The sequence below is a fragment of the Musa acuminata genome, chromosome BXJ2-4 (genome assembly GCF_036884655.1).
Source record: "Musa acuminata AAA Group cultivar baxijiao chromosome BXJ2-4, Cavendish_Baxijiao_AAA, whole genome shotgun sequence".
NCBI classification, from domain to species: Eukaryota; Viridiplantae; Streptophyta; class Magnoliopsida; order Zingiberales; family Musaceae; genus Musa; species Musa acuminata.
In genome coordinates this window covers 29109010-29124408 of record NC_088341.1, presented here as the reverse complement: position 1 = coordinate 29124408, position 15399 = coordinate 29109010, and the positions used below count along the sequence as shown (strand labels likewise).

Here is a 15399-nt window from a genome sequence, read left to right as displayed (position 1 = left end):
GCCACTACACCAAGTCAACTCGAAATTCAGCTTCTGTTCTTTTACTACCCCAAGTCACCAAATTCCCCCTATGAAGGTACAATATCTAGATGTAGATCTTCTATTATCTATACTGTCGGCCCAGTCAACATCTGTATATGCTTTAACATATACATTGTTCCTCTTCTTAAACATCAACCTTTGTCTGAAGTTCGTTTGAGATATTAGAGAATTGTAAAGATTGCCCCCATATGTTCTTTCTTCATTAGGTGAGTGCATAAACTGACTTACAACACTAACATCGAAGGCAATGTGGGGTCTAGTATGTGACAAATAAATTAATTTTCCAACCAGACTTTGATACTGTCCCTTATCCACCTCACTACTCAATAAGTGTTTCAGATGGTTTACAACCCAACATACTAGTTCCCCTCCTTGGTTATAGCTACCTCCATACCCAAGAAGTATGCTAATGATCCAAGATTTTTGATTTCAAACTCCTTGACCAAGAAGGTTTTTAGTTTCTCTTGTTTAACAAGATCGTCACCTGTCAATATAATGTTATCCACATACACAATGAGTATTGAGTCCTTTCCACTGGCAGCATGCTTATAAAACATGGTGTGATCAGCCTAGCTTTGTAAATATCCATAACTCTTTATAGCCTTAGTAAATCTGTCGAACCATGCTCTAGGAGATTGTTTTAGTCCATAGAGTGATCTCTTTAGCTTGCAGACTTTATCATACCGTAATGTTCTTTCAAAACCTGGAGGTAGATTCATGTAGACTTCCTCTTTTAGTTTGCCATTAAGGAAGACATTTTTCACATCTGACTACTGTTGAGGCCAGTCAAAAATTGCTACAAGAGACAACAAGGCTCGGACGCTATTCATCTTTGCCACAGGTGCAAAAGTCTCTTGATAATATATTTAAAGTGTTTGAGTGTGTTCCTTAGCCACTAGCCTTGCTTTATAAGTCTCAATTGACTCGTCAGCTTTATATTTCACAATGAACACCCATTTATAACCAGCAGGTCTCTTTCCTTTAGGAAAATTTACAAGTTTTCTAGTCTCATTCTTCTCCATGCCCTCATCTCCTCATACATAACCTTTATCCATTCAGGTACAGCTAGGGCTTCCTGTATAGACATAGGAATATCTGGGTTTGACAAGTTAAAAACAAAGGATTTGAAAGAAGAAGAGAATTTGTGATATCACACAAAATTGAAAATAGGATGAGCAGTACATGACCTCATTCTACGTGTAAAGAATGGTCTGGAGTACTTCAAAGTTTCATGAGCAGTTGCACTTAGAGCTGACTCTTAGTAAACATAGTGTGGTTGTTGCCCCAAACCTTGTTGATTTTGCCTTATTGTATAGACACATAGTTCTGATTGCTGTTTATCAGTCACTAAGTCTCTCGTTACATCATATGTTTTATGTTCTAGCGTAATAGATTAAGGTTGCAACATTGGATTAGTGGTACTAGGGATATGTTGTGGCTGAGAAGGTAGAACTGTGATAGGAATGGATTCGAAAGGTGATTTCTGAGATGTACCTGTGATAGGAATGAATTCAGAAGAATTCATAGGTAGGGTTATAATAGTTTTCCAAAACTTCTCTTCTGTATGATTCTATCCCTTAAATAAAGTTTTGGAGAAATAAGGTTGATTTAAAAAAAAGGTGACGTCCATACTTATATAAATCTGTTTTGTAAGAGATCAAAGCAATTCTATCCCTTTTGAATTGGTGAGAAGCTTAGAAAAACATATTTTTTTGCTCACGGATCAAATTTGGTGCAGTTATGACCGTATATGAACAAATGCTACACAATCAAACACATTTGGAGGCAAATACTAAAGATTCGGATTTGTGGATAGGTTTGTAGGAGGATGTTTAGGGGTTTTTGAAAATTATATACTTGGGTTAGGATCTTATTGATTAAATAAGATGCAGTTAGGATAGCCTCTCCTTAAAAATGTTTAGGAACTCCTATAGTAAACATAATGGCCTGAGCTACCTCTAAGTAATGACGGTTTTTCCTTTTAGCGATTACATTTTGTTTGGGTGTATTAATGCAAGATGTTTGATGGATAATACTCTTTTCCATTAGAAAGCTTTTAAGAATGGATTTGAAGTACTCTCCTCTGTTATCAGTTCTAAGGATTTGTATTTGGGCATGGAATTGGGTGTTGCCCATGTTATAGAAGTTTTGAAACACTATAGTAGTCTTGGATTTTTCTTTTAACAAATATACTGATGTAGAGAAGAGTAGGGAAGTAGAGAGAAAGAGAGGGGAAGAGAAATAAAGAGAAATGTGAGATAATAGAGGAGAGTAAGAGACTAGAGAAGATGCAATTCTTTTCATTCAAATATGAAGTGTTTGATCCATTGACAAGCCCCACTATTTGTAGGGGTTTAAAAGCCTTGATACAATTAATGTAGGTAATGATTCTCAAGAGTAATCTCCTAGGGAATTAGTATGTCTTATAGAAATCGAAAATATGACTTCTAGGATGCTTAAATAGGAAATGGGTGCACTTACTACAAGAGTGCACTTAATAGAAAAGGAGTCCCTAGGTTAGTGAAGGAGACATAATCACAACTGCGAATCATGCAACTTTTTAAATGAATTTCTAGGGATCTCTCAAGGCAAATGCGAAACAAGACATAATCACAACTTTAAACTCTTGACTTCTATGATGTGCATTTACAGCAAGTTTGTTCATTACTTAAGGCAATTTTACATTGAGTCTTTGCATGCAAATCATAGATATATTGAGTGAAGGAGTGGGCTGGTTTTGAGCCACGATAGTTAAGTGAAAGGGGTGCTAGGTCAATGAGTATATGAGTTTAGCCAAGGATAGCTTAAAATGGGTTTTTTCTGGTGGAGCGATTGATTGAGTTATTGTATGCAATTTCTGTAGTGGATAAGGTTAAATCCTGGTTTTCGGGTTTCTCCCCAACTAAACATCTAAGAAGATTTCCTAAGGAACGGTTAACAACCTCAGTTTGACTATCAACCTAGGGGTGAAAGGTTGAAGAGAACTTTAATATTGTGCAAGTTTGTAATTTGATCCTTTGGTTCTTATTTTAAGATAAGGGTACATTGAGAACAACTAGAGACAATGTACGAGAGCAATAATGACATTGAATTGAAGATGAATTAGTTTGAGAATAAGTGGTTGTACGAGTTGGATAATTTATGGCTGGGCTAGGATTGTTGTTAGTAGTGTGGATTTTTGGCTTCACAGAGCTACTGCTTGGGATGGATTGAGAACTAGTTCTATTGTCGAGAGATTAAGAAGATGCTCGATATGTTGGATAGAGTTTGAGGTACTTCTCAATCTCAAGGACTCGTTAAGAAGCTTCCCCTTTAGTGTCAAGGAAACTAAGGGAGACTTCTTGTTCGATGTTAAACCTCAACTCATTAACAAATCTTCGGACAGTGAATTTAGTCTTCTTCTATTCCACACTTAAGTTCCTCAAATCGGGCTAAATACTCCGTCACACTAGAATTAAACTATTTATGGTTTAACAATTATTCAATCAGTTGGCTTCGAAAGTAGGTTAGTAAATATTTTTTCATAATTTTTTCTTTTCATGACTTCCCATTGAGTGATGGGAGGCTCTCGATGGTGTTAAAGACTCTATTGGATATGTTGCCAATATTTCCTAACAGATCCTAGCAGTTTCATTTTTGCAAATCGTACACTTTCAATATCAATATTTCTATATCACTCAAAGTAATCTTTCATGCTATCTAATCAGTCAACAAACATATTTAGGTCAAACCTACTATCAAAGTTTGGCATATCCACTTTAACTCTTCTAGCTATTTCATCCAGATTGTCAACAAGTCGAACTCGTTGGCTCATTACTTAGGTTTATGGATTTCTAGTTGGTTCTAGGAATTCATTATTAAGGTCAAATGCTTGGTCATTAGGAATTGTTGGAGCATGATTATGAATAGGTGCCCTTTAGGTAGACCTTGGATTTGTTTGAATATGGGCTTGGAGAGTAGGTAAAATTCTTTGATTTGAAGCTTTGGATTGTGGAGAATGAACATGTTATTTTATCGACTCATCAATCTTATTCATGGGTCGTTTTTTAAGGTTTTGGAGATCTCTTAGGACTTGGGTCATCTAGTCATATAACTAGTTTAATATTGTGTCATAATTTTCTAATTTGGTCCTATGGATCTCTACCTCACTCTATTGGTTATGAGATTCATCAAAAATGTTTTGGTTTTCACCTTGCTTAGTCATGATTCTAATGCTATTGACAAATTGCCTTTTGATAATGAGGTTGTTAATTGTTGCTATGCACAAGGTAGAAATGCATTGATTCAAGTGGTTCTCTCACTTTTTTCTAGGGACAACTTTCAAGGTTTTAGATCTTAATGGTATTGTAGTTCTAATCCAAGGGGAGAGAGCAGGTGATAAATAAAAAAAAAGGAGAAGAGAAGGAGGGGGGGGCGGAGCGATAAAAGTTAGGATATAATGAAATATACGGTTGTTGTTTTTGACAAAAATATTAAAGAAGTTTTCAAAAATTACTAGGCACCAAGAGCCAGGTGGTCCACCAATTTTGTAGGGATAGCCGCTCCAAAGTCGAACTCCACATGCAAAGGATTGATGTTGGAGGTGCAAGGATTTGAGTGATGCCACTGTTGATAGAAGTTGCTAGTTGGGGCCCAATGAGGTACAGGACTGGTTTCTTCACCTAGATCTGAAACCAAATTGATGTAGAACAGAGTCGGAACGTAGAGAGAAGGGGGTGGGGGGGAAGAGAAAGAAAGTGATGTGTGAGATGTAAGAGACTAGAGATGATGTAATTCTTTTCATTCATATATGAAGTGTTTGATCCATTGATAAGCCCCACTATTTATTGGGGTTAGGAACCTTGATACAATTAATGCAGACAATGATTCTCGAAAGTAATATCCTATGAAATTTGTATGCCTTTTAGAAATTCAAAATGTGACTTCTAGGTTACCTAAATAACAAGGTTTGTCGCACCATAGCGTACCTCTCGGTATGAGTGATATGTATTGATCCAATAGGGGACCGGTACGGGTGGTACATTGGTACGCCCCATGTACTTTGTGTCGGTGCGCTCGATAAGGCTCAGTACAACTCAATACATACCGTACCGACAATTGTTCGGTACACCGATATGAACCGGTAAAGCGAACCATGCCAAATAGTAAATGAGCGCACTTAATACTAAAGGAGTCTCTAGGTTAGCACCTAGAAAGAACAGAAGACTCTTCAATTTTCAACATAACTCTTCAAAATTTCTAGGCTAACTAATTGATGACTTTTTATTGATTTCTTTGCCTAGAATAAACTTTTCTAGAATCTTTTGTAAAGATAGATAGTTCTCCATTATATGCCTTACAAACTCTATTATGATCATGATCATCAATGGAGGCAATAAACCATTAGTTCTAGTAGTGTTTTATCTTTTGAAGGCCCCCAATTGTCACTATGGATTAAGCTAAAGGGTTGGGAGTGTTTATATGGTTGCGAAGCGAATATGGAATGATGATGTTTAACTAGTTAATATATTTCACTGTGAAATTGAGAGAGATTCTTATTCTTAAAGCAAAGTAGCAACTTGTTGAAGTTCTTGAAACTAGGATGACTTGTTCTATACTCTATAGCAAGGTTCGTAATTTTGTATCGTACCGGAGTATCGAGATCAGTTTGGTACCGCTCGATATATATATATGTATATATATGTATATATAAAGGGGCGATGTCGTCATCGAGGCTTCTTCTCCCTGTGCGGATGAGGAGAAGTCGCTGACGATGCCGATGCCTCGTCGCCTCAGACGAGGAGGCGACATCTCATCTCCGACACCAGGCAAGGGAGGGCGGCGATGGATCGGGATCGTCGAGGGAGAGCGATGCCAGATCTCCAGGTTCTCCCTTTTCTTCTCCATCTTTTTCTCCTTCTTCTTCCTTCTCCCTCGGTTAATACTGCCTCGTAGCGGGCGGCGACGGTCGAAATTGACCGTCACCGATTGATTTCACGTGTTAACGGGGCGAAAACAGCTCTAATCGACGGTATCGCCCGGTAGTGGGCAGTCTACGTATCGGTTTGCTGGTCGCCCATACCGGGTGGTATCATTCGAAATTAAAAACCTTGCTCTATAGTACCATAATATTTTTTTGTCTTTATTAGAAAAGCAAGAAAAACTGCCTATGGCTTGAGCTTGTCTATCCAAGGAAGCATCACCTTCAAAGTATTAGAGTTGATCAACTTCTCTTTAGCACTGCCAATCATCCTCCTTGAGCACATATCTTGAAACACGCAAGGAGATAGAAAGAATTTTGCCACATAATTTTGCTTATGGATAAGAGATTATAGGATAGGTTAGGAACATGCAGAACAAATTTCAAAATTGGATTCTTTGAGAGAACAAGATAACCTTTTCTTGCAATTGGACAAAGATATATCGGCAATATGAACTTTAAGGTTTCCAAGACATGGAGTATAGGAACATGTGAGAACGACTAGTCATATGATCGCTAGCACCCGTATCAACTATCCAAAGTGCTTGATTAGAGGAAATGTGGAGGGTAGGAGTATTACCTTGCTTTGCAAGAGAACATGTAGGAGATGGATTTATGGTGGTTTGTGATTAGCTAAGAAGTCCATTTAGATGTTCTAGCTGTTCTTTACTTTATAAAAGTGTCTCGAAGCCTCACTGATTTTCGCCAACTTGAATCTTTGTGGCTACCAGCATTCCTATAACTACCTTATTGTTGCACTTATTGTTTTTGCAGTTTTGAGATTTACCATGTCGTTTCTAGCATGTCTCCTTGGTGTGTTTTGGTTTGTTGCAGTAATTACACCATCTGCTATCTTTCATGTTGTCTTTGGCGTTGAGAGATATCTTTGAGCCTGTCAAGGCAAAGTTTTCCACTATAGGCTTGCCATAATTTGCTTCTTTAATACTTAGCAATTCCTATCAGCTTTAAGCACTTCAAACTAGGGTAAACACTTCATTAAGATCATGAAAAGGTTCTCTATTAAAAACACAATCTTATACTTGATCAAATTCAGAATTTAACCCCAATAAGAATTGAAATACCCTCTCAATCTCAAGCAAGTTTCTCAGCCTTTCAGTGTCGACAGCAGATTCCATCTCCAGATTTTGATATAGGTCTAATTTAGCCAATATACCTCAGATTATTGTAATAATCTACGATGCTTGATGTACCTTGCTTTATCTTTTGAAATTGTCTTTTGATTTGGAAAATTAGAGAATTAAAACCTACTTTGGAGTAGATTTTATTGACAACATCCCAAAATATCTCTAGCCATAGGAAGAAGGTACGTCTTGCTGATTCTTGGCTACATGGAATAAAGCAGTCACACATGACCATCGCATTATCGATCTCCTAAGTTTCGTTTGAGGCTAGTGCCTTCTTAGCTCATTTACATATTTGAACTTTCCTTTACTCATTAGAGAGCTCTTCATGGATTGAGACCACTTAATAAAATTTCTCTCGCTTAGTCTAATGATAGAGATCTAGAGGGTATGACCTTCAAATTGAAGGGAATATTGAGTGAATAGTTTTTGGAATATTGAAAACAAACTTTAGAGTTTCAGACATGGCTAGAAACGAGGAGTCACCAGAGAAGATTTTCGACAATAAATGCTGAGATAAAGAAACAAATCTATCATATACCATTGTGGGCAGAGAGAAGAAAAATCAAAACCTAATTTTGCTCTGATACCATGAAGAAGAGAATTTTATTTTCTATATTGTTGCTTGTATACAAGATGAAGTACATGTAGTCGAACTAGAGAAAAGGAAAAAGAAGAAAGAACTACCTAAATAGATCTAGGTGCTAATCTAGGAAATATACAACTTGTTGATGTAAACAAATAAAATAATATAATTAGGAATGAATCAACAATTATATCCTAGTCTATCACATCAAATAAGATAGCATGTTGAGAATCAAATTATAGCAGATCAGATCTCAACAAATCAAATCACAACAGATATCTCAACAACCGCATCCAGAATATGGAAAAAAGGATATACTTGTCCATTTTTTCCCATAGATGAACTGGAATATTGGGAGTTGCCTTAGTCAATGGATGTGAACACTGTCATTAGTCTAATCTTCCATTGTTTAATAGACGATGAAGTTTGTGGCAAAGCGTGTGATGTTGGGTCATAGGGGCTCTGCATATATGAATTTTACATCGAAGCTTACACCCAATGATGGCCGTTGATGTAATTTGTGATGCTTTGTGCCTTTTTTATTATCATCTTAACTGTTGGCTTATCAAAATCATCAGGTCTATGCAGCGATCTGTACTTGTTGTTCAAAATAAATGTTGTCAAGACTCAAGACTATCAGTTACTGATCAACCTTAAAGTTTGCTCCACTATTATCAGGACTTACTGTAACAAATTTTGGTCCGACCTTTGCAACCATTGTGTCCATCAACCCCTCATTGTAGTTGGCATCATGGATTTTATCGGGAGCATCAATACAATTATAGAATACTATCCTTCTCTTGTAATATATATGGAAGTTGATGATGTTCATTTTACCGGATGTCACAAACAATGGTTGCACTGTATTGAAAGATTTTATCCAATCTCAAAGTTCTTGAACCTCTTTACCTAGATACATGTTGTGTATCTCTCTTGGTGTAAGGGGCTTGAACATTGGGAGCTGCCTTTTGGATGGACAAAATCATGCTTTGGTTGTAAAGGTTTTGGGCTGTAATTGAAATTCGATGAAAGTTGAGCCACCGTGCAATTGCCTTTCTAATGTGTTTATTTTGGTGTCTGTGTGGGCTGTAGTAGGATCTTGATCAACCATATTAAGAGCTACCTTATTGCCAAAGTCCTATGATAAATCCTGCAGGTTGGACTACCCAATGCTAATTGTTCCACCTAATTGAGAAGCTCTAGTTGATAACCTCATTCCAGAATTCCTTTCTAAATCCTTGTGCACAAATACTATTGGCCTCCCTTGTTGATCTACTTAATTGAGTCATATCACTTCACTTTGACTATTGCTACCACTACCACACTCGTACTGCTAGTCAATCAATATATGTTCCATTGCTTCTTCGTACTGTATATATATATATGTGTTATACAGACATGTACTCTTGTTTTTTCCCCTATATTTATGTTGATTGCTTATGTATGAGTTTTCGAATCTGAATATTGATGATTAAGAATAATATATACAACAAATTCTAATCGCTAATTGTTTTATTTTCTTAATTTCCTTTTATAGCCATTTTGGAAAGTTGTTCAGGAAGGTTCGAGTCGAGGGAGGTGTGTTATTGGTATGTATCTTGTGGAAATTTGCTTCATCAAATATTAATTAGTGTTCTTTTAAAAAAATATTAATAGGTGTTTCTTAATAAATGCTTCATGTTAATCAATTTACAGGAGTTTTCGAGGCAAACTTTATGGAACCTGCTCATGACAAACAGGACTTTGAAAGGACACCATTGTTCATTCGACTGGAAGCAAAACTTAGGCAAATAGTTCTTGATTACTGGTAAATGTTTACTAGAAAATTAATTCTTGGATTTATTCCTTTACATGAGCCACTCTTTAGAATGCTAAGAAATAAGTGTCATCCCGCTAAACCTTTGGTGAAAATGCAGCCCCCGGCATCACTCACTTTCTCCTGTCTTACATGGTCATAATTGCTGGCATTCCACTGCTTGATCTTGGGTCTTGCTTTATGAACACTTAACAGTTCCCAGTTCACTATGATTCTCTTCTTTGATTAACAGTTGTACTTAATTTAAAGAGAATTGTAGATATAAATTTTGATATGTGATAAAAAGAAAAATATTGAAATATTATAACCAAGGTTCGCAATACCGTACCGTACCGGTATTTCGACCTGGGCTCGGTACCGGTACGGTATGGTATACCGAGCGGTACACCCAGGTGTACCGAGTACTGTAGCAGTGCTACAGTGCTACAGTAACTGCTACAGCGATACAGTAACTGCTATAGCTTAGGGTTTAGGGTTTAGGCTACAGCGCTACAGTACTGCTACAGTGCTCGGACCGGTAACAGTCGGTCCGCGTACCGAAAACCTGTCGGACCGGTACGTACCGCCCGTACCGGGCGGTACGGCTCGGTACGGCAAACCCTGATTATAACCACTATTATAGATCAGGAATTCAAGGAAAAGGATGTAGAAGTTAAATAGATGATGTAAGAGTTCTTTACCAATATATGTAGTTATTGTTCCTCAAACATGTCAAGATGATTAGTATCATATCATAATTTTGGGAACACTTGGGATCATTCAAGTACCTGCTAATGAAAAACATTTCATCGGAGGGAATCTAAATGATCATATCTTTTGGTAAGCATGCATTGAATTTTAATTACTAAATGCAAGATGTAACTAGCTTTCTTCTTGATTGTCATACCTCGATCTCATAATTGTAGATATAAAGAGTGGACCATAATTCATTTAGATTTTTTTTTCTTGCTACGAGGTTTTAATGATTTCATAATCCTTCCTTGAAGGGTGGATGGTTACACTTGATTAGATTGATGTTCTTCAAATCAGGGTTCTCAATTTCGATGTGTACCGCCCGGTATGGGCGGTACGTACCGATCCGAGAGGATACCGGTGTGCGAACTGTTCTCTATTGGGCAGTACCTGTATTTTGATCGGTATCGAGGCGTACCGACCGGTACCCCCCTGGATTTCGATCGTTACTGAGGCATACTGATCGGTATGCCCTGGCGTGGTAGGTGAAGTTATTTTTAAGGTTTTAGGGTGTACCATCGGTATGCCCTAGCGTATCAACAGTATATACCGGTACGTACCATACCGAGCTCAATACAGACCGGTATTCAAAACCTTGCTTCAAATTATATCTTTAGAATTGTAAAAGGAAACGAAACAAATGGTTATATTATAATTGCATGGTGTAAACTAACAAGAGAGACAAACAAAATGTATTTTGGAAATAGTATGGTATGCAGTACCGAATGGTACCACCCGATATGGGCGGTACGTACCGGTCCGACGGCATACTGGTACGTGGACCATCCGGTACCGCTACAGTGCTACAGTATTATACTGTAGCAGTGCTACAGTGGTACAGTATGAAGAAAATATATAAAATTATTTGATACACTAGGGTGTACCGCTCGGTATACCAGTACTGTACCTTACCGAGCCAACCTCGAAATACCGGTACGGTACGGTACCGGGCTATAAATTTTGTTTGTCTATACATTTTGTTTGTGAGATTGTATATGGAAATTAATTGTTTGTGAGATTTTGACAAATGTAGTTCTTAATAGTCTTGAGGAGTGAGAAAAGTAGTTCAAGTAGAATATCGAGGAGTGACAAAAATTTCTTAAAGAATCTTAAGGTAATGGTATCGCAGAACTCAAGTTGGTAGCTTAGTGATGAAATTTAACATGCAATTGCTAAATAAAATTTTAGAAGATATAAATCCTTTAATAGAGTGCCAAGAAATTGTTAACATGGCTAATTATAAAGCTTATGATAGTTTCTACAGTAAATTAGATTAAAGTTAAAGAGAGGAGAATTTATATAACCTTTCTAAAGTTAGGATAGGTTAATAAATGTGATATCTTGATGATAAAATCAATTGATGAATTGATAAGTTAATTATTGTTAGTGATTTAAAAAGGCGCTCGGGCGCTCGCCTAGGCGCTCGAGCGAGGCGAGGCAAGGCTCGAGCGCCTCGCTTCACTTCTAAGCGACGCCGCCTGGGCGCTCGCCCGAGCCCAGGCGCTGGGCGCTTCGGGCAAGCGCCTAGGTTAAACCAGGCGACCGAACCAGGATTTTAGGTCTGGTTCAGTCTCCGTTGGTTAGTTGGTTCAATCGAACCAACTAAAACCGATATCAGCTGTCGCTGCCCAACCCTAACCCTGCTTGTTGCCGCTGTCGCTGTCGCTGTCGCTCCCGCTCTCACTGCTTACCGCTGTCGCTGCTCACAATCGCTGCCGCTGTCACCGCTCACCGCTCACCGCTCCCGCTCCTGCTCTTGCTCCCGCTGCCGCTGCTCGCCGCTGTCGCTGTCGCTGCCGCTGCCGCTGCCTCCTTACACTCCCGCTCCCGCTACCGCTGCCTCCTTACACTCCCGCTCTCACTGCCGTTGCCGCTTCCTCTTTTCTATGTCAGCACCCCCTTACACTCTTCCTTCTTCTCCTTGTGTATATTGTTAACAGTATACTGTAGGCCGATACATGGACCACCTTCGTTTCAAGCGGTTCGATTAAAATCAAAAAATAAAAAAAATGGTGGGGCTTGTCTAACTCATTATTAAAAAAAGAAAAAAAAAAAAGTTCGCAAGCCCTCTTCTCTCGTACGATGTCGCTATCCCTACGTCTTCACCACCGCCACTACCGCTTCGTCGTTGCTGATGATGCTTTGCCATTGTCGGTGCACTTCGCTGCTGTCGTTGCCAATTCAACATTGTCGATGTTGCTTCAACACTGCCACTGTCGCTTTAACGTTGCCGCTGCTTCTCTTCTTTCTTCTTCCACCACGACTTCATCTTCTTCCTTCTTCTTGCCTCCTTCCTCTCAGTGATTTAAAAAGGCGCTCGGGCGCTTGCCTAGGCGCTCGGGCGAGGCGAGGCCCAAGCGCCTCGCTTCATTTCCAGGTGGCGCGCTTCAAAGAGGCATCGCCTAGGCGCTCGCCCGAGCCCAGGCGCCGGGCGCTTCGGGTGAGCGCCTAGGTTAAACCAGGCGATCGAACCAACGTTTGAGGTCTGGTTTGGTCTCCGGTGCTTTAGTTGGTTCAATTGAACCAACTAAAGCACTGATATCAGCATGACTTCCCCAACCCTAACCCTGCTCGCCGTTCACGCTACTGCCACCGTTGCTCGCTGCCATTGCTGCTGTCGCCGCTCGTCGCTCTCGCTGCCGCTACTCGCTGCTACCGCTGCCACTCCCACTGTCGCCGCTCGCCGCTCCCGTTGCTATCATTGCCATTGTCTCCGCTCGCCACTTCCGCTCTCGCTCCCACTGCTGCTGTCGCTGCTCGCTGCTACCGTTGCCATTGTCTTCGCTCACCGCTTCCGCTCTTGCTCCCGCTGCTCGCTGCTGCCGATGCCACTATCGCCGCTTGTCGCTCCCGCTATCGCTGCTGCTGCCGCTGCCACTGTCGTCGTTCGCAACTGTCGCTCCCGCTCTTCTCAATCAACACCCTCGGTCTTCTGACTCTTTCCTTTCACTCTTCTCCTCTTTCGATAGTATATTGTTAACTGTATACTAGTAATAGTATTTGTATTTATTAGATTAATTTAATAGCATATTTTTATTTAAAAATTTAAATAATTATATTTATTAATTATATTATATATTTTTATATTTTGGTGCCTTCGCTCGGGCGAGCGCCTCGAGCGTTTTTGGACCTTGGCGCATTTTGGCGCCTTACGCTTTTTAAATCACTGCTTCCTTTGTTCCTCCACCACCCCTTCCTCTTTTTATTCCTCGTCGAAACATTAGTACATCTAGTGTACCATGTGTTGGTAGATTGGTATAGACCCATATTATCGGTTCGATAGATTGCCGAAATGGGTCCCGTACTTGAAATGGAAATCCTTGATAGGTGCTTCGTCTAGCGGTGACTGAATTCCATGAGTTGAGTCCCAATTAGTCTAAATAATAACCATATCACTTATGTACTTTACATAAAGGAGATGCTTTAGGATACATTGGACGCTTTTGATTCAACTTTGTTCTAAGCGGATGCATCATTGCTAATGAAATAATTTGCGATGCTTCGAGTGGTTTAGCTTCTTGGTTGTAGGCAAGTGTATCCCATGTAATGGAGATGCTATGAGATGTTTTGGGTACTTCCAGATGTAGTTTCATCCTTGGCGGATGCATTAAAACGGGAAGTTCTAGGATGCATTTGGCACTTCGGATGCTTTTTTTGTCTTAGGTGAACTCATCGTGCACAAATTTGATACCTTGGAATGCGTCGAGCGATTTGAATGCTTGTTTATCATGGGCAAATGCATCACGGTTCAATGGGATGTCCTTGTGATGTCAAACTTTTGGTTGTTTTTGTTAGGGTGGATGCATCGTGATCAAATGGGATGCTTTGGTATACATTGGGTGTTTCAGATGCTCTTTTATCCTAGGCATTTCAGGCAAGTGAAGAGGTGGGGTGATTGAGGAGGTAGATGCTCGACGACATTAGATTGGATGATTGAGGAGCTAGTGGGTTCAGCCTTATTAGGTCAAATCAGACTGTAACACATTGGAGATTTGATATGGTCATAGAGGATTTTATTTTAATGTGAAGACTAATGTTCAAAACCTCGATAGGGGGAAAAATATCTTTTTTCTCTTTTACTTTCACAAGTTTTAACCATTACCATGTATGCTCTCAACTTGCCCCTTGTCGTTGCCTTCGATAAGCTCCTCATAGCAAATTGACTAATAGCAAAATTGGTCAAATCAAACTTCGACCAAATCCAAAATATGACATGGTTGTTGTGTAGTTATGCTCGACTTAATGACATGGGTATTTTTAGGGCATAATCATCTTTTCAAAGAGGTGGTCATATGATCATTTTAAGGATGTGACCAACTTGAGGAGTGGTCTTGATGACGTGACCAACTTGAAACAACTGTTATATGAGAGTGGTTGTTATGATGGAGTAGTCATCTTGAGGAAATAATTGTCCAGAGACATGATTGAGTTGTGGAGCAATCTTCTTGACTATGCAACTAACTAAAGGAGAGGTCGACTTTGGGAAGCCATTGTCTTAAACTCTTAATGATGCAACCAACATGAGGCATGGTCAAGTTGCAGTGAGATACAGCTTAGGGGCCGCATACATTTGCATGTTTTGAGATGACCCTCCTTCACGAGATGGAGGTTGAAGTCAAGAAGGTTGTTCTCACTTTGTAGTGTGGTCCTTTTTATGACTTAATGGCTTCAACTACTATGTGGATTTGTCCTCTTGGCTCCTCTTGACTATACAATCAACATGAGCAAAGATTGAATGGAAAACCATGGTTCGCCTTATCGGTCTATACTGGTGTACCAACCAACTAACGGTATGATACGTACCAAGCTGTACCGAGTTATATCGAGCATACCAACACATGATACATGGGGGGCATACCAATGTATGTATGGCCTATACTAGTCTCTTGTCGGACCGATATGTACCCGCCATACTGAGTGGTACGTTATGGTATGACGAACCTTATGGAAAACAATTGTCTTAATGATCAAACCAAGTTGGAAATTGAGATAATTCAGCTTCACGTGATGGTGGAGTCATCAAGTTGGAATACTCCATTGAGGGCTTCATGGCTAGTAACTAGAGGAATCATAATAACCTTAAGCCATTGATGAATATGTGGATCATTACGAACAAGTGTGA

The 15399-nt window shown here is 39.4% G+C and overlaps 1 protein-coding gene across 7 annotated transcripts in view; it reads left to right on the top strand.

The window, feature by feature from the left end:
- LOC135610214 (protein MICRORCHIDIA 2-like) overlaps positions 1 to 15399 on the top strand; it is a 71393-nt gene that overhangs the window by 34401 nt on the left and 21593 nt on the right. For all 7 annotated transcript variants that reach the window (XR_010486071.1, XM_065104431.1, XM_065104430.1 and 4 more), the window contains exons 13-14: positions 9267 to 9318; positions 9425 to 9536. Coding sequence is in view for 6 of the 7 variants with exons in the window: in XM_065104431.1 (XP_064960503.1) it covers positions 9267 to 9318; positions 9425 to 9536 (164 nt within the window). In the remaining variant the exon portion in view is untranslated. The remainder of the gene's footprint in view (positions 1 to 9266; positions 9319 to 9424; positions 9537 to 15399) is intronic.